At 43.9% G+C, this 23984-nt stretch overlaps 1 protein-coding gene across 1 annotated transcript in view; it reads right to left on the bottom strand.

Moving 5' to 3' along the window:
• LOC144699540 (dynein axonemal heavy chain 17-like) overlaps positions 1–23984 on the bottom strand; it is a 785608-nt gene that overhangs the window by 581257 nt on the left and 180367 nt on the right. The window contains 1 exon segment of the mRNA XM_078570587.1: positions 636–890. Coding sequence (XP_078426713.1) covers positions 636–890 — 255 coding nt within the window.

Below are 23984 nucleotides of genomic sequence, written 5' to 3'. Positions count from 1 at the left end.
TCTCAATCTGCCCTCCAAATGATGAAATTGTTTCTGTTGATACTACCTGTGTCATTTTTCTTGCAAACATCAAACAAAACTCCTACTTGGGTTGGAAAACTGGCAGTTGGTATATATATGGACTTTCACTCCATTATTCTGGACTGGACATGAACCCAAGACACTGAATTAAATATCAAATTTTAATGATAACATTGGTTTAAACAAAATTTTATTCCCCACCTAAAACAGAGATTTAAAAAAAATTAATTTAAGCAGATGTCATCATAAACTTATTTTGCTCTTAACAATTAATAACATCAACAAAATTATATAATATTGTAATTTTGAAATTTTTCAGCTCAGGGAGAAGCTTTTTACCCATCTTGCCAATGCTGGCTTTCTGAATTAGATATCTGCTTAATCCCATTGCTTTGCACATACACTTTTAAGGCTTTTTTCAAGTATTTAACCACTTATTTTTTTATAAAAAAAGTGAAAGGTTCTGCTGCCATCACTATTTCTGGTAGAGCCTTCAATGTCTCAATAATCCTCTACATTATAAAATGTTTTCTTAACCTTTTGCTTTTTACTTTGGGTGACTAGGCTTACTTATGTGTATTTTGAAAGATAACATGTCATTAACATAAAATTACCTGATTTTTAAACTGTTCAAGAGTAGGTGGAGTTGAAGGGACACCTCCTTCACCATAAGATTCTATTTCTTCCTGGGTGAGCACACGCCCATATATCAGAAATTCTTCCAGAAATTCATTACGATCATCTACCCACAAATATGAATAATTATCAAATGATTCTTCATACTCCTCTGCCTGTTTCATTGTGTTTATCACCTGAGACATTATTTCTTCTCGCATCTCAGACAAATCTGTCATCTCTTCAAGATCTATCTACAGTCAAAGAAAGAAAATAATAATTTAGATATATTTTTCCGATTTCACAGATGATGGATTAATGGCCCTTATACCGTACAAAATAAACTTGAATCAAAATAAAGCATGCAACTTAATTTCAGGAAAACCATTAGTTTTAAAAAGGAAACTGATCAAAGAAAACTCGCTTGCAATAATAGTTTTCCCAAGAACATGTGCTACAATAGCCCTGATTTTAACTTGGAGCAGAAATGGGCCAGGGTGAGTGGCAAAGAAACCTCTCTGACAACCTGAGCATGAGGCTCAGGTGATTTGAGTTCATGGGTCCATTTTAACATGGTTGACAAATTTGTGCATCGCAGTTTCCAATGGGCCACTTAAAGCCACTTTTGGAGCTGGAATGCACTTCTTTAAGCGAGGCTGCAATCCATGTTGCCTATTTTTTTTGGAACAGTACGAATTGTTCTTCGGAGAAATGAGCTGGGAGGCTGAAGCAGGAGGTCTGAACCTAGAGGTCAGAAGCAGGAGATCAAAGCAAGGATGAAGCATTATTGCTCAGAGGAGCAGGGAGATCGAAGATGAATATCCTGAAAGCCTGAACAGGAGTAGCTGAAAGGATCAGTGCCAGCAACATCACTCCCAACACCTAGATGTAGGAACAAACTTCAGTATCATCACAAAAGCAGTAAAGGTAAGAACTGCCCAATTTCTTCCAACAATGCTAGCAATACTCCCTTAGCTCCCACCTCTCTCAACAATTCTCCTCCATCATACCCTTCAACATATGATCACATGGGCACACTGCACCACCTTGCATTCAAAATAGATGGCCATCGTTTGCAGTCCTCACATCAGTCACTAGCAGCATTTACTTCTCATATCCTAACACTTGCAAAACTAGTGACTCCTTCTAGGTCTTATTCCTCACTTTAGATTCCATGCACCTGACTTTTCACCTATCACCTTCCCACTCGGCTTCATTTTCCTTGTTCACGATATGCACGTCATAAATCAGCACCATATCTCTACTTTCCTTTCAAGAGTCATTAACTAGCTTTTGCTTTCTCTTTCTGAAGGGCAAAGTAGCACATAATGTCAGGGAGAGGAGCCAGACCAATGAAGAACTATCATTACTGCCCTCACCGAAACAAACTGAAAGCCCTTGAGATTAGTGGTCTGTGTATTACTAAAACTCTGCATGCACCTCAATAAATCAGAGGGCAAGAAACTCTCTCTACTCTGTTGAGCAGAACAAAGAAAAGGATTTAGCCAAAAAAAGAAAGCTAATTGTCTCTCACAGATATTGGAAAGTCTGCCAGGGAGTTTCAGCACCATGACTGAAAGTAGGAAGCAGTCTGCTTCCAGCCTGTGTGGTGTCAGAATGCATGCTATCAACATGTTGCAATCTATCTTGGAGAGTGGGCTACCTCCAGAAATGCTGCAGCTGGGGTCTCGAAAAGAAGTCAATATTACTAGCCTTTGCATCTTCAATGGAAGCTCATATGACTATCAGAGCTTTGTGTCCACCCTGGAAAGATTGGTGGGCCAATTTTTTTTGCAAAAATATGCTTTATTCATAAAATATCTAAAAGAACATTACAAAACATTTCAAAATGGCCATCACAGAAAGTTCAATGATATTCAAATTTTCTAGATCAAATAGATAAACACTATCAAGGAATCATTCATCATCTGCAGTCTGCCGTCCCACAGATCACTGGAAGTAATGAGTCTCAGCCTCATTTAAGTAACAGTGGCACCATAAGAGTAATATGTTTTAGCTTCCCTCGGGATGTCAGCATATCTGTGATTTTACTACAACACTCAAACGAACCTCGACATGTAAAATGTAAGTTTATTAAAATTTGAGGCATGTAGACTCATTAGCATATTACATAACCGATCTGCCTCTCTAGAGGTTAATCGACTGCCCCCTAACCTGCTTCCATTAAAACCAATGATACGTTTCAGATTTCTGAAATTATAATTTACCCAATATAGAAAATTGCCCACATATGTCCTGTACTCAAAAAGCATATCAAATCAAATCCGGCAAATTACATCCCCTATTCGTCTATTCTTGATCATCAAAGTGATGGAAGATTCTGTCCAGAAGTAATTTCCAGGCTTACTTACAGCCCAGAGAGGGAGCTGGTGACAGCAAGATCAGAGAGTTGAAGCCCAGAGGCATTTATTCACTGAGCAGGTAGGTGATTGGTGAGGTTTAAGTTCTTTCTTTCTCTCTCTAAACTGGGGCAGTAGTTTAAACTGGTATTGTGGAGATATAAGTACTGTCTTAAATTTATAGCGTAACTAGTTAAACTCCATAACAAGTATGGATAATCATTGAGTAATATTTCTAAACTTGAAACTTAGTTTGTAAAATAAAGAGTAGGTGATGTGTTTCAGCTGTAACACGTGGGTGCTGGTGGACATCTCTGTGATCCACAGAAATCACATCTGCAGTAAGCGTCTGCAGCCCAAGTAACTTAGGTTAAGAGTTGACGAGCTGGAGTCCGGGCTTTGGGGCAGCATTTTCCCCCCATTGTGGGGTGGGGGGAGTGCAGGAGCGGGCACAGGCAGGCGGCCTTCCAATCGGGGGGGGGATGCCGCCATTTTACATGGGCGGGCCAATTAAGGCCCGCCCAGTGTGACGTCTGCCAGAAGCGCTGTGCGCTCCCTGTGTGGGATTCCCTCAGCCAGCAGTGCGCTCTTCCGCGCATGCGCGCAAAAGAGCGCACACTTTGCCTCAGGGAGATCGGCTCCGATTGGAATCTTTAAATAAAGGTGATTTAAAAATTTCCCTTCCATGTCCCCTCATGTGACAGAGCAAGCTTGAAGGGCTGAATGACCTACTCCTGCTCCTAGTTTCAGAGCCACTTACTTGTCCCCTATGTCTTCTCCACCTTTCCCAGACTCAGCTCCCCATTGCTGCTGCTGCCACTGTCAGTGGGCAGTTGCATCTCCTCTTTGGCCGGCGCCACTTGGATCACACTACTGAGGAATGGCAAGCTGCCTACCCCGGGTATAGGAGCTTGGGCCCTGGGGACTCTGACACTGTCAGATCTGGGTCCTCGGCCTCTTCCATCACTGGGCGCTGAGTAGGCCAATCCAGAGGCAGCACAAAATGGCTACTGCTGCTGAGGGCAGGAGGTGGCTGAGGCCACGGCCAGCTGGAATCTCCCTCCCTCTTAGGACCAGAACCTGAAACCCAGAAGTAGGCTGTGTTTGAGCAGTGTTGAGTCACTGCATTGGTGACCAAGATTCAGATTGGTGAGAAGATTGAACCGTCCTGCACCAGCAGTAGTGACTCCTGCATCAGAGGCAGCACCAGGAAGATGACCCAATGCAGGCAGGCATTCTGCAGGCTGCACACGAGAGCAGCAGCTACTGGCGGCACGGCTTCTGCATCCCCAAATCACAGAAAACAGGTCAAAGTTAGGTCAGAATTGGCAGTGGATTTAAGAGAGAGCGAATGAGTGATGGCTCCTTCAGGCCAGGGGAGGTCAAACAAAAAATTAAATGGACAGAATTCCATGATCCAAAAGTTGCAATTCTGCCAGACAATGGAAATCTTTCATCTCTGAAATTTCCCTCTCCAAGCCACACAAAATCCAAACTGGAACTCTATTGCCATTCCTTCACTGTTGCTGGGTCAAAAACCTGGAACTCCCTTCCTAACAGCACTGTGAGTGCACCTATACCACATGGTCTGTGAAGTGTTTTGTCACTTCTTAACAATTAAGAATACACACACAGCTATCTGCTTCTGAACTCCAACTTCCTGTTTGAAAGACAGAAGTTCCTTTATTCCTTATTCTCCACCAGAGCGCAATACATCTGGGAATTAGCACACCCTACTGGCAGGTTTTATATAACAATTCTTTTTAACTAAAATGTCCTTTTACAAAAAAGCATAAACATTGAACACAAACATTGCATCTCCTCCCCCTTTGGCCAGGAACAAATTGGTCATGTGGTTTGCAGATTCGCTTTGGTCTAGAGAGGAGTGTTGGCTTAGGTATCTGTTTGTTTGCGTAGAAATGGAAAGTTCTGCTGTTCCACTTGTTTCTGTTCAGTTGCAGTTGCAGTTGCAGCTACAGGTTTGTCAGTTGAATCAAGTTGGGTTTCACCAACTGGAGCAGATGTTTTCCAGAAATCTTCCACTGTGGCTGGAGATCCCTGGAAATTTGGTTCCTTAGATTTGACTTCTCTAATCTGGTCAGTGTGTCTCTTCCAGATTCCACAGGAAGATTCAACATCATAGGTCAGTGGTCCTCAATGCTTGGTGATTCTTCCCAGGAGCCACTTTGGTATCCCAAAGTAATTTCGGACCCAAACAAACTGATCCAGATTAAACTCACTAGCTGATTTACTTGTGTCATGTGACCTTTTCTGATCAAGTTGCCTTGAACAAATCTTTCCTTTCAAATCCGGACACAGCAAATCCATTCTGCTACGCAGTCACCTTCCAAACATCAGCTCAGCAGGAAATATGCCTGTTGCTGAATGTGGAGTGCAAAATGGAGAAGGGTCATACAGACTCAAAACGTTAACTCTGTTGCTTTCTCCACAGATGCTGTCAGACCTGCTGAGTTTTTCCAGCATTTTCTGTTTTTATTTTAGATTTCCAGCATCCGCAGTATTTTGCTTTTTGTCTTTGTGTTCTCAGCACACTCCTTTACAGTAACGAAGCATAAACTTATATTAGCCAAGAAAAGCGGCTGAACAGCTTTCAAACCTGCTGCCTGAGAGGAATATTGGTGAAATCTTGGCAGGAGACAATGACGAATACGGAAGTGCACCAGCATGTTTGCCCTCTTGAATCAGTGGCGACTCAGTTGCCTGTGTCATACAAACATGCAAGCATACAAAATAGGGGCAGAAGTAAGCCATTCAGCCCTTCCGCTATTCAATAAGATCATGACTGATCTTTTTGTGTTTCAAATTCCATATTCCTGTTTGAAAGACAGAAGTGCCTTTATTCCTTATTCTCCACCAGAGGGCAATACATCTGGGACCATAGACTATTTTCTAAATGGGGAGAGAATTCAGAAATCTGGAGTGCAAAGGGACTTGGGAGTCCTAGTTCAGGATTCTCTTAAGGTTAACTTGCAGGTTGAGTCAGTAGTTAGGAAAGCAAATGCAATGTTGGCATTTATTTCGAGAGGACTAGAATATAAAAGCAGGGATGTGCTGCTGAGGCTTTATAAGGCTCTGGTCAGACCACATTTAGAATATTGTGAGCAATTTTGGGCCCCGTATCTCAGGAAGGATGTGCTGGCCCTGGAGAGGGTCCAGAGGAGGTTCACGAGAATGATCCCAGGAATGAAAGGCTTAACATATGAGGAACGTTTGAGGACTCTGGGTCTATACTCGATAGAGTTTAGAAGGATGAGGGGGGATCTAATTGAAACTTACAGAATACTGAAAGACCTGGATAGAGTGGACGTGGGGAAGATGTTTCCATTAGTAGGAGAGACTAGGACCCGAGGGCACAGCCTCAGAGTAAAGGGAAGACCTTTTAGAACAGAGATGAGGAGAAACTTCTTTAGCCAGAGAGCGGTGAATCTATGGAATTCATTGCCACAGAAGGCTGTGGAGGCCAGGTCATTGAGTGTATTGAAGACTGAGATAGATAGGTTCTTGACTGGTAAAGGGATCAAAGGTTCTCTTGCCTAACAAGAATCTATCTACCTCTGCCTTAAAAATATTCAATGACCCCGTCTCCACCACCTCCAGAGGCAGAGTTCCAAAGTCGCACAATCCTCTGAGAGAAAACATTTCTCCTCATCTCTGTCCTATAAGTGTAACCCCTTATTTTGAAACAGTGCCCCCCTAGTTCTGGACTCACCCACAACAGGTGTTATGACACAGCAGTTTGTAAAGGCTGAGTTACTTAAAATCCCAGAGGGGAACTTTAAACAATTGTCATAACGTATATTTTCAATTGGTGTGTTTTGTGTTGCAGCTCTAAATTCAAGAATAAGACCACCAGTTCTCAAAAGATTTTTATATCAAGCTAAATGAAACAAACATTAATTTACACAAGTTAAACACATACACATGGCTACAAATTACTACTATCATAACTTTTTAACAAATTCCCAAATTAATCTCCACGAAGGCAACAATAACCAATAGACTTAACCAAACACCAGGCAAAGCATTTTCACCTTACAAATTCAAAATGAGGTTCCTTTCAATTTGGTTCCTTTGCAGACAGTTGTAGGCTGACAGGTTTTGATCTTACATGCCTCTGCTCTACACACACAAACTCCCTCCTGTTATACCCAGCACTCCCCTTTGAATGTAAATTCTCACTGTATCACCAGGCCCTTTGAACTTCTTTCATAGTACCAATTTTATTAGTAATATAAACATTGCTTGGTGTCTCCTAGCTAGGTGCAAGATTTCACTCCCACTTTTGAATGCTCTATTCAACAAAATACAAATGTACCTCTACTTCTGTTTACATCTCAAAACTACTATACATCAAAGCACCCAGACTAGCAGGCTTTAATCAAATTAAGACACACACATACACACCCACAGGCTAAACCTCTATTTAAAAAATAATAATTTCCAATAACATTATATACATTAATAACTTCATGACAACAAGAAACATCCTTTCCACATCCACCTTGTTAATAACATTCAGGAGCTTATATACTTCAATCAAGTCACCCATCGTGATTCTAAACTCCAGTGGAAACAAGCCCAGTCTATCCAACCATTCCTCATAAGGCAACCCGCTCACTCCAGGTGTCAATCTAGTAAAACTCCTCTTAACCGCCTCCAATGCATTTACATCCTTCCTGAAATGAGACCAAAACTGCACACAGTACTCGAGATGTGATGTCACCAATGCCCTGTTTAACTGAAGCATAGCATCCTCACTTTTATGTTCAATTCCTCTCATATACAGGATAGCATTCCATTAGCTTTCTTAATTACTTGCTGCACCTGCATAATAACTTTGAGACTCATACACTAGAACACCTAGGTCCCTCTGCACTTCGGAATTCTGCAGCCGTTCTCCTTAAGTAATACTCTGCTTTTTTATTCTTCCTGCCAAAGTAAACAACTTCACATTTTCCCACATTATACTCCATCTGCCAGATTTTTGCCCACTAACTCAACCTATCTATTTCTGTTTGCAACCTCCTTATTTCCTCTTCACAACATACTTTCCTATCTATCTTTGTGTCATCTGCGAATTTAGCTATGACGACTTCGCTCCCCTCAACTAAGTCATTGATTTAAATTGTAAGAAGTTGAGGCCCCAGCACAGACCTCCTATGGGACTCCACTTGTCATATAATGCCAATCAGAAAAAGACCCATTTATGCATACTCCCTGTTTTCTGCCAGCTAGCCAATCTTCTATCCATGCCAATATGTTACCCCCTACACCATGAGCTTTTATTTTCCGCAATAACCTTTGATATGGCACCTTATCAAATGCCTTCTGGAAATCCAAGTACAGTAAGTCTACAGGCTCCCCTTTATCCACATGTTACTGCTTCAAAGAATTCTAATAAACTGGTTAAACATGATTTCCCATTCACAAAACCAGGCTGACTCTTCCTGATTACCTTGAGTTTCTCTAAGTGCCCAGCTATAACGTCCCTAATGATCGCTTCTAACACCTTCCCCACGACAGCCGTCAAAAACTGGCCCATAATTTCCTATTTTTTGCCTCCCTCCCTTCTTGAATATTTGCTACTTTGCAGACTGGTGGAACCTTTCCAGAATCTAGTGAATTTGGGAAAATTAATACCAACGCATCTACTACCTCATTAATCACTTCTTTTAAGACCCTAGGATGAAGATCATCAGGACCCAGAGACTTGTCAGTCCGCAGCTCCATCAGTTTGCTCAGTACCGTTTCCCTTGTGATTGTAATTTCACCAAGTTCCCCTCTCCCTTCCACCTCCTGATTTACAGCTATTACTGGAATGTTTTTGTATTCTCCATAGTGAAGGCAGAAGCAAAATATTTGTTCATTTCATCCGCCATTTCCTTATTATCCGCTATTAACTCCCCACTGTCACTCTCTAGAGGACTTTACTTACTCTTTTCCTTTTTAAATGCCTGTACAAAGACTTGCTATCCATTTTTTACATTTCTAGCTAGCTTCCTTTCATGCTCTAATTTCTTTCTCCTGATTAACCTTTTAGTCATTCTCTACTGTTCTTTATATTCTGACCAATCATCTGACCTGCCACTCATCTTTACGCAGTTATATGCTTTTTCCTTAAGTTTGATGCTTTCCTTAATTTCTTTAGTTAACAACAGATGGTGGGTCTTACCCTTAGAATTTTTCTTTATAGTATAAATACACTTATTCTGAGTATTCTGACACATCCCCTTAAATGTCTGCCACTGTTTCTCTATTGATTTATCCTCTAGTCTAGTATCCCAGTTCCCTTCAGCTAGCTCAGCTTTCATGCCCACATAATTGCCCATATTTAAGCTTAAAATACTAATCTTAGATGCACTCTCCTTCCTTTCAAACTGGATGTAAAATTCAATCATATTGTGGTCGTTGCTACTAGGGCTGCCTTCACTCTGAGGTCATTAATTAACCTTGTCACATTATATAATATTAAGTCTAACATAACCTTCTCCCTGGTTGGTTCCAGAATGTGCTGCTCTAAAAAAACTATCTCGAAAGCATTCTATGAACTCCTCATCCAAGCTACTACTGCCAATCTGATTTTTCCAGTTTATATGTAGATTAAAATCACCCATGATTATTGCTGTCCCTTTACCACAAGCACCCAATATTTCTTCTTATATACTTTGTCCTACATTGTGGTTACTGTTAGGGGGCCTATAGACCACTCCCATGAGTGATTTCTTTCCCCTACTATTCCTCATCTCCACCCAAACCGATTCTATATCCTGATCTCCTGAACCAAGGTCATCTCAAACTATTGCACCAATTCCATTCTTGATCAACAGTGCTACTCCTGCATCTTTACCTAGCTTCCTATTCTTCTTGGATATCATATACCCTTCAATATTCAGCACCCAACCCTTGTCATCCTGCAGCCACATCTCCATAATGGCAAACAGATCATATTTATTTTCTTCAATGTGCGCTATAAATTAATTTACTTTGTTATGAATGCTACACGCATTCAGATACAGGGCCTTTCGTTTTGTCTTTTTCCTATCTTTGTGACATCTAGTCTTGACTATTGGTGTATTCTTTGGTTTTATCTCTCTGTCCCTTCCTGCTATTCAGTGACCCTCATTTCCCATATTACCATTATGGTGTCTTGCCTTGAATCTAGCCCTTAATTTGCTACATGTACCCAAGCTTGACCCCTCACTCCCCTTGTTTAGTTAAAAGCCCTCTCTACTTCCTTAGTTATGTGATGCACAAGAACGCATGTCCCAGCAGGGTTCATGTGCAAATCGTCCCAACGGTACAGACCAGACTTTCCCCAGTACTGGTGCCAGTGCCCCATGAACCGCAAATCACTTCACCCACACCAGTCTTTGAGCCACGCATCATTCATCTCTCTAATCTTATTTTCCCTATGCTAATTTGCACATGGCTCAGGTAATAATCCAGAGGTTATTACCTTTGAGGTTCTACTTCTTAGTTTGGTACCTAGCTTCTCACACTGACTATGCAGAACCTCTTTCCTTGTCCTGCCTATGTCGTTGGTACCTACATGGACACCTACATGGACCATGACAACTGGATCCTCCCTCTCCCACTGCAAGTTCCTCTCCAGCCCTGAGCAAATATCCCAAACCCTGGCACCGGGCAGGCAACACAGCTTTCTAGACTCTCGCTTTTTGTTGCAGAGAAGAGTGTCAATCTTCCTCACTATCCTATCCCCTACTACCACTACATTCCTGTCAGCTCCCCACACTTGACGGCTTCCTATACCATGGTGCCATGGCCAGCCTGCTGATCCACCTTGCAGACCTCACTTTCATCCACGCAGGTTGTGAGCACCCCAAACCTGTTTGACAATTGCAAAGTCTGACACTAATGTTTGCTCATTCCCATTACCTGCCTCACTTGCGGTCGCTTCCCTGGCCCTCACCACTGAATAAAACAGATGACCCTATTCTAAGAGATGTGGCCATCTTCTGGAACAAAGTGTCCAGATATTTGTCCTCCTCCCTTCTGTTGCACAGCATCTGCAGTTCAGCTTCCAGATCAATCATCCTGATCCAGAATTCCTCTAGCTGCTTACACTTTCTGCAAACGTGTTTGTCATGGATCACCTTGGTGCCCAAAATCTCCCACATCCAACAGCTGCAACATAACACCTGTCCTGCCATTGTTACTTATATTACTTAGTTAATTTAATTACTTACTTAATTAACTTAGAACAATTCTTATGTATACTACATCTCTTTCGCCGTGCACTGAATTCCCATGTGAACCTAATTTGCTACTCACTCAGTCCCCGTCCCCATCCCCGTCCCACTCCCACGTAGTCACCTATCTCCTTGCCTGCTGCTTACTGATCATGTGGCTTGAAAAGTCTGTCTCTTTTACAGACCCTTTGATGAGTCACTAGCTAGTTTAACTTCCTGCTACAGTAATTAACACCACTTGAACCAACTACTTTCAGGTGATTGACAGATAACTGTCACTCCAGGCAGTTCTCTGCTTAACAAGCTAATCTAACTTACTTGAAAATTCGTACAATGTCAGATCTTGATTCTTAGTCTATAGTTAAAACTGGAAGAAGACTTACCAGAGTTTAACACGTGAACCTAATTCACTACTCACTCAGTCTCCGTCTCACTCTGGTGTAGTTGCCTAGCTCCTTACGTGCCCCTTACTGATTTGAATCAGGCAAGCCAGTTGGATGACGGCCGCATTCCCAAAGACACGCTATGCTCTATGATGAGTTTGCTATTATTACTAGACCAACAGGTCGTCCATGTCTGTGATTCAAGGAGACCCAAGTTGACTGGGATCTGAATCAATGCATGAGAAGTCCTTGCTGCTGACCAGAGTGCCTGGAGAAAAGCAGTCAGCAAGTGTGTGGAAAAAGCATAAAGCAGAAGACAAAAGAAAGGACCAGATGGCGGCAAAGAAAGCCCAGCAGAAGAAAAATACATCAGTTGACCTCGGGTCAACACTATTCAATTGTGCCAGCTGCGGAAGGGATTGCCACTCACAATTTGGCCTCTACAGGTATAACAGACAATATTCAATCCAGAAGTGACATACACCCTGGGTGCAGTCCATCATCTCCCAAGATGGACGATGCCTGCAAACAATATATCTTAAGACAAGTCATTGGAGGAGACATTCAAACTGGTCCAAAAATTGGCACCAAATAACCTTGCTAGTTTCCTTCCAAGCTCTCTAAACTCTGACTGCAGGACCACATCTCGCTTTCTACCTACATCATTAGTACCAAAATGAACCACTACTGGTGTTGTTTCCTTGTTATTTATTTATAACTTCAGCCATTAGGTCTGATGAAATTATTGAGCCCTGCTTATAATTATATGATAAAAATGTAAAATTGACTTCAGTTTTTTGTACAGGCACTAATTAATCAATCAATCAATTAATTTAACCTTACTTTATATTTGATGAAATTAAAAACTTACCAGAAAACTCACCCTTGTCCTGTGATGTCACTTCACTCTTGGGACAGCCCCAACCCTAACATTTCGAGGTCTCGGCTCTCGCTTTTCTTAAATTTCCACTCTGGACCTTAGTTCCCATTCATTTTAAAACTCTGATAAAAATCCCTAATTTCAGAGCTCCTAGTTTAATGTAGTGCCCTACTTTAGAGAGAGTAAAAAAGAAATACTTACTAACCATTCACTTAGCTGCTTTCCTCTAACCTCACACATTGACTTTTTCTCTCTTTTTCAAACTTGCTCACTGATTCCCTGTCACTGCTTTTAACTGAAGGTCTCTGACACTTCCTTCTCAGGCTCACTCTGTGACTAGAAACCATGGTTGTATTAGGAGGTTTATGCTTGTAATTTGTAACTCATTAAATAAATATATAAGTGTACAAACACTGGTTCCAGTTTTATCCTTCACCTGCTGGCTTTCTGGGATAGAACATGGGAGAGTATGGAGTAGTCCAGCTCACAGTTATGTGGAGTATGAAAATAATACCATCAATTATAAAGCATTTATGAACACACTATGGGTCCTTAGTTATAGAACCTTTTATGACAGCTTCGATGTTCCAACACCTCCAACCTTCAAAGTGTGATGGAGAGAGTGGACAGGGGATTCCAGAGAGTCACATCACTCTTGCACTCTGTCCTCACATAAAGCAGTGGGTTGCAGAGGTGCAGCTCTATTAGAGCAGTAGTGGTGTCTTGGGAGAAGCACGTACTGTCCTCTCTCTGGAAAACTGCATGTTGGCTAAACAACCAGTTCCTCAAACAATAAAAGAGCCAGCCAGACTTCCCCAACCATAAGGATGCAACAGCGTGCAGTCGGGCCTTCTAAAGCTAGAGCTCCAAGGGATCACCTGCCATGACCATCTCAAGTCCCCTCAATTAACAATCAGCAGCCTACCATTTTCCATGCAGTAATCACTGGGGTAGAACTCTTAAGAGCATCAGACCGCATAAAATCAGCGCTCAGGATTTCCTATTGGGGTGACTTTTAAGCCTGTTTGTCACAATTCTCGAATGAACCATTCTGAAGAAGTTTGTTAAGGACAATTTGTTTGCATTGATGTTTAACAATACCGAGTTCTGACATTTCAATAACTATGCAGGTCTAAAATTTGAGGATATTCGTCTGGAAGATGCGATGACTGAGTGTGTTGGTGCGTGATGGAGAGATGATTTAGCTAAAGAATCTGTCAATGATTCATTGTCACAGAGCTTTGGCATCTGGCAGGATTGTAGCCCTTGTTCTTCCTCTTCACCTGTGGCTTTCTGCTAACCTTCCTGCTTCTGAACCTACACTTCTTCCTCCCAGGGTGGCTGTAAGAGTTACCCCACTCCTTTTTCAAATCAAAGTTATGGAGTATGCAGCATACAATCCTAAATCTGGAAGCTCTCTCAGGGCTGTATTATAGGATAACATCCTTTTAGCTCCTTAAGATGGTACTGGAACATATATTACTGGTAAAAAGACCCTTGTTTATGACACAGACTACTTAAAAGAATCACCATGACCAAAGATCACAAGTTGCTTCGATATGGCAACTTGATAAAAGTGAGGATCCATTTTAAGTCAATATCAGTGCGAGGTACCTCAGCCAAGCCAGGTCCATGCTGGATGCATTTCATATTAAAGTTGCATTATAGGATTCTAGATTCACAAGAAGGAATTTCTTCTGAGCAACTCAGCACCATTCGCAAATCCTCAGGTACTAAAGCAGTCCGTGTCCAAATGCAGCAAGAACTGGACAATATCCAGGCTTGGGCTGATAAGTAGCAAGTAACATTCGTGCCATGCAAGTGCCAGGCAATGACCGCCTCCAACAAGAGAGAATCTAACCATCGCCCCTTGACATTCAGTGGCATTACCATCGCTGAATTCCCCACTATCAACATCCTGGGGCATTACCATTGACCAGAAACTAGACTAGCTATATAAAGACTGTGGCTACAAGAGCAAATCAGACGCTAGGAATCCCTGTGGCAAGTAACTCACTTCCTGACACTCCAAAGCCTGTCTACCATCTACAAGACACAAGTCAGGAATACTCGCAACTTGAGTAGTGTTGATGAGTGTAGCTACAACAACACAACACAACACAACACAACAGAAGCTCAACACCATCCAGGACAAAGCAATCCGCTTGATTGACACCCCATCCACAAACATTCACCTCCTCCACCACCAACGCACAGTGGCAGCAGGGTACACTATCTACAAGACGCACTGCAGGAACTCACCAAAGCTTTTTAGAAAGCTCCTTCCAAATCCCTCACCGCTATCATCTAGAAAGACAAGGGCAGCAGGTGCACAGGAACACCATCACCTGGAAGTTCCCCTCCAAGCCACACACCCTCCTGACCTGGAAATATATCGTCGTTCCTTCACTGTCGCTGGGTCAAAATCCTGGAACTCCCTCTCCAATGGTGCTTTGGGTGTACCTGCGCTACATGTCCTTCAGTGGTTCAAGAAGACAGCTCACCACCACCTTCTCAAGGGAAATCAGGGATAGGCAACAAATGTTGGCCTAGCCAGCGATGTTTATATCCCATGAAAGAATAAAAAAAACTCCCACCCTGCTGGCATAACTCCTGTCAAAGGGCAGCAGAAGCTCTGTTAATTTCCAGTAAGGTAGCAGTGGCAAATGGGGAAATTTCAAGCTAATGCCTCTTGTGAAACCATGGGGAAAAATGCTTAAAGGACTCGGCAGGGAGGTACCAGAAAATCCTGATGACTCCAGACAGTGGGTGGTTATTATATTCATCATTATCTTATGGGCAGAATTTTTCAGTCGGCGTGCGGGGGCGGGCCCACATGCTGACGCATAAAATGACGCGCGATGATGTCAGGCGTGCGTCCCGACGTTATCATGCAGTCCCACGATATTTTGTTCGGCGGGCATGCACCGTAGTCAGCTGCGCACCCACCAATATGTAAACGGCCTATTAAGGCCATTAAGAAAGTAATTCATATAATTAGTAACGCTGCCCTTCCAACCTTAAGGTTAGCAGGCAGGCGAAAAGGCCAAGCGGCCTTCACATTTTTTAGGAAACCTCATCCACAAGTGCATGAAGTTTCCTAAAGCTTTTACTAAATAAATAAAATATTTTCCCGAAACATAAAAACGTGTCCCATCTCATGTGACACAGTCGCATGTGGGGACATGTTTAAATAACTTTTTAAATCCTTTATTTAATTATTTTAATATCGATTCAATCTCCCTGAAGCAGCTCCGTGAAAGAGCGCTGGCCCCGAATCCCCCTGCCGCATAGGTAGTGCTGAGCGCTACCAGTCACAGCTTACGCTAGGCGGGCCTTAATTGGGCCCGCCCTTGCCCGCTCCGGCCGAGCCCGCCCGCCATATGAAAAATTCTGCCCTATATATCCCCCCAGAGCAATGCATGGTTTCAAGTGCAACTGGTGGGTTAAGGTGACTCAAAATGCGTTTGCATGCAGAAACTGGCTCCAATGCATTAACTTCTGGATTTAACTCAGGTATGTTCAACTAGTTGTGGTTAACAACCACACCGCCACCCCTACCCCCAGTGCCCCACTCCACCCCACCCCCACTTCTCTTACCCTCCTCCAGAAAGGTGAATCAACAATATAGATATGAGAATCTATCAATTCCAGCACTATTTTAACATACATTAAAATTTAACTGGTTTTCTGAAATGCACCATTGAAACCAAGGCAAAAACAGAACAGCAATTCATGTAAAAACAAAAAACTACTGCGGATGCTGGAAATCCGAAACAAAAACAGAATTATCTGGAAAAACTCAGCAGGTCTGGCAGCATCGGCAGAGAAGAAAAGAGTTGACGTTTCGAGTCCTCATGACCCTTCAGCAGAACTGAGTATAGTTAGGAGAGGGGTGAAATATAAGCTGGTTTAAGGTGGGGGGGCAGAGAGAGGTTGAGGGTGGGGGGGGTGGTTGTAGGGACAAGCAAGCAGTGATAGGAGCAGATACTCAAAAGATGTCACAGACAAAAGGATCAAAGAGGTGTTAAAGGTGGTGATATTATCTAAGAAAATGTGCTAATTAAGAATGGATGGCAGGACACTCAAGGTACAGCTCTAGTGGGGGTGGGGTGGAAAGACTAACAAGGTATTAGTTCTGGATTTAAAAATAATGGAAATAGGTGGGAAAAGAAAAATCTATATAAATTATTGAAAAAAACAAAAGGGAGGGGGAAGAAACGGGGTGGGATGGGGGGAGGGAGTTTAAGATCTAAAGTTGTTGAATTCAATATTCAGCCTGGAAGGCTGTAAAGTGCCTAGTCGGAAGATGAGGTGCTGTTCCTCCAGTTTGCGTTGGGCTTCACTGGAACAATGCAGCAAGCCAAGGACAGACATGTGGGCAAGAGAGCAGGGTGGAGTGTTAAAATGGCAAGCGACAGGGAGGTTTGGGTCTTTCTTGCGGACAGACCGCAGGTGTTCTGCAAAGCGGTTGTCCAGTTTGCGTTTGATCTCTCCAATGTAGAGGAGACCGCATTGGGAGCAACGAATGCAGTAGACTAAGTTAGGGGAAATGCAAGTGAAATGCTGCTTCACTTGAAAGGAGTGTTTGGGCCCTTGGACGGTGAGGAGAGAGGAAGTGAAGGGGCAGGTGTTGTATCTTCTGCATGGGCATGGGGAGGAGCCATAGGTGGGGGTTGAGGAGTAGGGGGTGATGGAGGAGTGGACCAGGGTGTCCCGGAGGGAACGATCCCTACGGAATGCCACCAGGGGGGGTGAAGGGAAGATGTGTTTGGTGGTGGCATCATGCTGGAGTTGGCGGAAATGGCGGAGGATGATCCTTTGAATGTGGAGGCTGGTGGGGTGATAAGTGAGGACAAGGGGGACCCTATCATGTTTCTGGGAGGGAGGAGAAGGCGTGAGGGTGGATGCGCGGGAGATGGGCCGGACAAGGTTGAGGGCCCTGTCAACGACCGTGGGTGGAAAACCTCGGTTAAGGAAGAAGGAGGACATGTCAGAGGAACTGTTTTTGAAGGTAGCGTCATCAGAACAGATGTGACGGAGGCGAAGGAACTGAGAGAATGGGATGGAGTCCTTACAGGAAGCGGGGTGTGAGGAGCTGTAGTCGAGGTAGCTGTGGGAGTCGGTATGCTTGTAATGGATATTGGTGGACAGTCTATCATCAGAAATTGAGACAGAGAGGTCAAGGAAGGGAAGGGAAGTGTCAGAGATGGACCATGTGAAAATGATGGAGGGGTGGAGATTGGAAGCAAAATTAATAAATTTTTCCAGGTCCAGACGAGAGCATGAAGCCGCACCGAAGTAATCATCGATGTACCGGAGAAAGAGTTGTGGGAGGGGGCCAGAGTAGGACTGGAACAAGGAATGTTCCACATACCCCATAAAGAGACAGGCATAGCTGGGGCCCATGCGGGTACCCATAGCCACACCTTTTATTTGGAGGGAGTGAGAGGAGTTAAAGGAGAAATTGTTCAGTGTGAGAACAAGTTCAGCCAGACGGAGGAGAGTAGTGGTGCATGGGGATTGTTCCGGCCTCTGTTCAAGGAAGAAGCTAAGGGCCCTCAGACCATCCTGGTGGGGGATGGAGGTGTAGAGGGATTGGACGTTCATGGTGAAGAGGAAGCGGTTGGGGCCAGGGAACTGGAAATTGTTGATGTGACGTAAGGTGTCAGAGGAATCACAGATGTAGGTGGGAAGGGACTGGACAAGGGGAGAGAGAAGGGAGTCAAGATAACGAGAAATGAGTTCCGTGGGGCAGGAACAGGCTGACACGATCGATCTGCCAGGACAGTTCTGTTTGTGGATTTTGGGTAGGAGGTAGAAGCGGGCCGTCCGAGGTTGGGCGACTATCAGGTTGGAAGCTGTGGGAGGAAGATCTCCAGAGGAGATGAGTTCAGTGACAGTCCTGGAAACAATGGCTTGATGTTCAGTGGTGGGGTCATGGTCCAGGGAGAGGTAGGAGGAAGTGTCTGCGAGTTGACGCTCAGCCTCCGCGAGGTAGAGGCAATTCATGTACTCACTAAAAGTCAGGCAAAAACAGCAATGTGCGCACAGCTGCTTTCTTACCTATCACTGGGAAAGGATTTGTTGAGAGTACTTGTGATGAAAGTCTAATTTCGGACTTTGGAGGCATTGAAGCTCAGATCAGTGATGCTATGGCAGCTTTAGATTGGACCTCAGATGAGGAACAATATAACTATGGGTTGCAACAACAGCTCGTTGTGAAACACACCTGCAGGTGCTGAACAGAGAGTGCAGCAGCATAAGGGCTGGGTTTGCAGGAGACACTGTAACCACATTACAGAGTGTACAGGCAGAGGTTCCTTTCCTTGGCCATTTGAAAAAGTAGTGTGTATAGAGGTTGTGGAGTCAGATGATGGCACCTATCTGCAGCCTCCTTGAGAACCTGATCCCTGCTGGACCTGGTGAAACCACATCACCAGTAGTTATGGAAGTGACCAATGATCTTCCAATTGGATGCACACAGATGCAAAAGGCAGGCCCCAGGCAGTTTGCCGAGCTGACAGTTATGTCAATTTTGCCTGTGAGCACTCAGGTTACATCCCACAGGTCCAAGTCACCATCAATTACACACGTGGCAATCTGCACACCCCAAATTAACCATTAATATTTGCAAACTGCAAAGAATTCCATTCCATCAATATACAACTTGCGTGTAACCATACGAAAAGGTTTCTACAGGTGTGCATCAGGTTCTAGTGAAACTGCTGTGATGCTCCTATCCTGCGGCAGTAAATGTTCCTTTACCTCTTTAGACATGCAAGTAGAATTAAGGGGTGCTGGATCGGATATAAAAAACATGCTCTTCAATTTGGCTGAATGACATGTGAGAAATGCAATGTGAGAATAGTGAGAAAAGCCGTATGACACGCAGGTGTGTCATTGGGCATCCTCAAAATGCACTTCAGGTGCCTGTAAAGGACTGGAAGTGCCCTTCAGACACCAGACAAGGTCTCCAGAATGATCTGTGCACATGATTGCACAGTAGTGAGAACTGAAGCTTCAGGAGGAACAAGGTGCTGACCACACATCATCTGCAGACGTATCTGAGGAGAAGGAGCAAGAGGAGTAGGACTATGAGAATAAAGAGTAAAAATGTGACTACAACACAGGACTAGCCACTCAGGTTGCTGCCCTCTGATGCCAGAGATTCCCTTGCAGCTGTAAGGTATTACTATTATGTTAAGCATATTAAGGGCAGGATTTTTTGCTAAGCAGGCAAGCGCGTGTCTGACCCATTCGAGTGTAAAATGATGCGCGATGATGTCGGGGGATTGTGCCGTCATCACGCACTCACGCGATTTTTCGGTCAGCGGGCACACATGGGAGTTGGCAGCATGCCCGCCGACAATTAACAGGCCCATTAAAGCCATTAAAGTAACAATTGAATGAAATTTTTCACTTCACGTTGGTTGGCCATTAATTGGCCAGCCAGCGTGAAATCGGTGTCTGGGCCCAATTGTGGGTGGCGGTCGGCTTCACAACAGCTCCTGGGCCCGCCTGCCATGTCCGCCCAACAAGGTAAAATTCCTGCCCTAAGATACACAGGCACAGGGCATTATTTAATTAAGTACTTTGAGCACATATAAATAGAGACAGCCTTTCACGGCCGGTAGGCACCGCGGGACTGGAGTGCTTCCTCAGCCTCCAAAACAAAATTTTTATTTGACTCAATAACATTCCTTGAAAAAAATTTCTCTTTCATTACGTTCCCATTTAAGGGGATATCACTTTGATTTTATCTGTTTACTTAATTTGATCTGTCCACCTGTTAATTTGCCAAATTAGTTACAAATATACTCAAAAGAATATAAATAGCGGACAGTCTTCCGCGACTGGTGGGCACCGTGAGGGCTGGAGTGCCTCATCTGCCTCGGAATGACATTTTAATTTAATTAGCTAAGTTTCCTTTTGAAGTTTGATTTTTGTTACAGTGCCCTACCAGGGGCTTTAACCCCTTTCATGAGTTTATTTTATTGTTTTTATTATTCATTCGCGGGGTGTGGGTTTCGCTGGCTGGGCCAGCATTTATTGCCCATCCCTAGTTGCCCTTGAGGAGGTGGTGGTGAGCTGCCTTCTTGAATTGCTGCTGTCCATGTGGCTTAGATACACCCACAGTGCTGTTAGGAAGGGAATTCCAGGATTTTGACCCAGCGACAGTGAAGGAATGGCGATATATTTCCAGGTCAGGGTGGTGAGTGACTTGGAGAGGAACTTCCAGGTGGTGGTGTTCCCATCTTCCTGCTGCCCTTGTCCTTCTAGATGGTAGTGGTCGTGGGTTTGGAAGGTGCTATCGAAGGAGCCATGGTGAATTCCTGCAGGGCATCTTGTAGGTCATATACACTGCTGCTACTGTGCGTCGGTGTTAGAGGGGGTGAATGCTTGTGGATGTGGAGCCAATCAAGTAGGCTGCTTTGTCCTGGACGGTGTCAAACTTCTTGAGTGTTGTGAGAGCTGCACTCATCCAAGCAAGTGGAGGGTATTTCATCAGACTCCTGACTTGTGCCCTTGTAGATGGTGGCCAGGCTTTGGGGAGTCAGGAGGTGAGTTACTCACCACAGGGTTCCTAGCCTCTGACCTGCTTTTGCAGTCACAGTATTTATATGGCTAGTCCAGTTCAGTTTTTTGGTCAGTGGTAACCCCCAAGATGTTGATAGTGGGAGATTCAGTGATGGTAATGCTATTGAACATCAAGGGGCAGTGGTTGGATTCTCTCTTATTGGAGATGGTTATTGCCTGCCACTTCTGTGGCGCGAATGTTACTTGCCACTTGTCAGCCTAAGCCTGGATATTGTCCAGGTCTTGCTGCATTTGGACATGGACTGCTTCAGTACCTGAGGAATCGCAAATGATGCTGAACATTGTGCAATCATCAGTGAACATCCCTACTTATGACCTTATGATGGAAGGAAGGTCATTGATGAAGCAGCTGAAGATGATTGGGCCTAGGACACTCCTGCAGTGATGTCCTGGAGCTGAGATGACTGACCTCCAATACCCACAACCATCGTCCTTTGTGCTAGGTATAACTCCAACTAGTGGAGAGTTTTCCCCTTGATTCCCATTGACGGCAGTTTTGCTAGGGCTCCTTGATGCCACACTCGGTCAAATGTGGCCTTGATGTCAAGGGCGGTCACTCTCACATCGCTTCTGGAGTTCAGCTCTTTTGTCAATGTTTGAACCAAGGCTATAATGAGGTCAGGAGCTGAGTGGCCCTGGCAGAACCCAAACTGAGCATCAGTGGGCAGCTTTTTGCTAAGCAAATGCCACTTGATAGCACTGTTGATGACCCCTTCCATTACTTTGCTGATGATGGAGAGTAGACTGATGGGACGGTAATCAGCCAGCCTGAGTTTGTCCTGCTTTTTGTGTACAGGACATACCTGGCCAATTTTCCACATAGCCGGGTAGATGTCAGCGTTGTAGCTGTACTGGAACATTTTGGCTAGGGTCGCAGCAAGTTCTGGAGCACAAGTCTTTAGTACTATTTCCACGATATTGTCAGGGCCCATAGCCTTTGCACTATCTAGTGACTTCAGCCATTTCTTGATATCACATGGAGTGAATCAAATTGGCTGAAGATTGGCATCTGTGATGCTGGGGATCTCCGGAGGAGGCCGAGATGGATCATCCACGCTTCAGCTTTATTATTTGCACTGATGTGCTGGGCTCCTCCATCAATGAGGATGGGGAAATTTGTGAAACCTCCTCTTCCAGTGCATTGTTTAATTGTCCACAACCGTTATTTTACTGAGTATTTGTTTCATTAAAAGGGCATATGAATAGAGGATAGCTGGGACACTGGGTATGTGAAAGGATAGCTATCAGAACTGAACAAAGTCAATAAGCTCTCTCAGTAATAAAAAGCGCTGTGTCTTGGTTTTGACCATCAATCGACTTGGATTCTATTAACTTAAGGTTCAAGCACCACCACTGGATCAGTGTAACCAACAAATCCAATGTCTACTCATTTCCCCTTCACCCCTCCCATCCCCCACAATCCTCAAGTTAACACAAAGCACTACTGAAACCAACCAACGAACCAACCATCCATTGCAGAGCCAACTTTGGTTCCTGTCAATTCATGTCTTGCCATTCTTCAACAAGCAACTGAAAAGGCAAGGTGCCACCCAGAAATCAGGGAGGGGAATTAGGGGAAAGTGGTGCAAAGAAATAAATTTTATATAATTTTACTGAAGAACAGAAACTGAACATAACATTTTCTCATACATCAGTGTGAACATTTGCATAACTACAAAGCTTTTACTAGTACTCCTACAGGTGCAATCTTGTGGCTTCAGCAGAGGCAGACTGCTAAGATCCTTGCTCTAACTGCTGTTCAAGATGACTGCAGCAGAGGTATTAAAGTTACAATTTCTGTCTGCAGTGTGTTAGAGTTCTATTTAGCAAATGTTAAGTCATTGACCAAAGCACTCTCATACAGATACATCATTTGGCATCATAATCATTCCATCATAATAAACATTAGGGTAAGAGAACATTACTGGGCTGAGGTTTGTGGGTGATGGTGATGTTCTGCCACTGGGATCTAAAGTGGGAGCTATGGCTGGCAGCAGAACCTGGGGCAGCATAAAATCCAATTAAGGATAATGGCTGTCCACAAGAGTATTCAGCCTAGCAGTAGCCATTGCTGAGGTTACATAGCCAGGGAGAGGGCACTTCAATGGAGGGGTGCCTTTGAAGAGAGCTAAGTGTGGCTGGGGGAAGTGGAGTCAGGCAGGCAGGCTCTGGCAATTGTGGGTGGTGGGACATGAAGCCATGAGAGCAGTCATTGCTACCAGCGGCCCCCTCCATGGCCCAGGGAGTGCCCATTAAGAGGCTTCCCAACACAGAAACCCACTGGAAGACACCCTAGTGGTCTCCCCACACAGCAGCAGGCCCTCCCAACACAAGTGACATGCTGATGGAGGTGGGAAGTGGTTCCTTAATTGGTCACGTAAGTGGCCCAGTGGACAGCTAAGCCATAAACCTTTCCACTACTGGCAATATGGCATGGCAACAAGACGACTTCAGGCTATACTCCTGAAACCTCACCCTGCTATCAAGCAAGCTGCCAAAGGGCCAGGAAAATTCAGACCTCTATTACTTCATTGCTGTTAAGCGTTTCGGTGTTGCCTCCGTAATAAAGGAATCACACAGTTAGATTATTGTTCACAGATGCATTAACTTGTTATTATTCCCATATTGTTGTCACAATGGTAATTCAAAAATAAGGTTTTGATTCAGACCACAATGTATAGTTATAATACTGATCATTGCAATATTGGATATACAGGCAAGTAAACAGGCGACAATAATCTGCTTCACTTTATATAGAACAATTTCACATCAGGAAGGGCCTCAATAAAGTATAATAGAATAAGGAATTGTAGCAGAATACATTTGCCATGAGGGTTCAAGAAGAACAGCAATGAACTAACTTGCAGCTTTCATCAAATAGTTTTTTAAAATT

Source organism: Cetorhinus maximus, chromosome 24, assembly GCF_964194155.1.
Source record: "Cetorhinus maximus chromosome 24, sCetMax3.hap1.1, whole genome shotgun sequence".
NCBI classification, from domain to species: domain Eukaryota; kingdom Metazoa; phylum Chordata; class Chondrichthyes; order Lamniformes; family Cetorhinidae; genus Cetorhinus; species Cetorhinus maximus.
The sequence above is the reverse complement of the archived record's forward strand: the minus strand, read 5'-3'. Positions and strand labels throughout refer to the sequence as shown.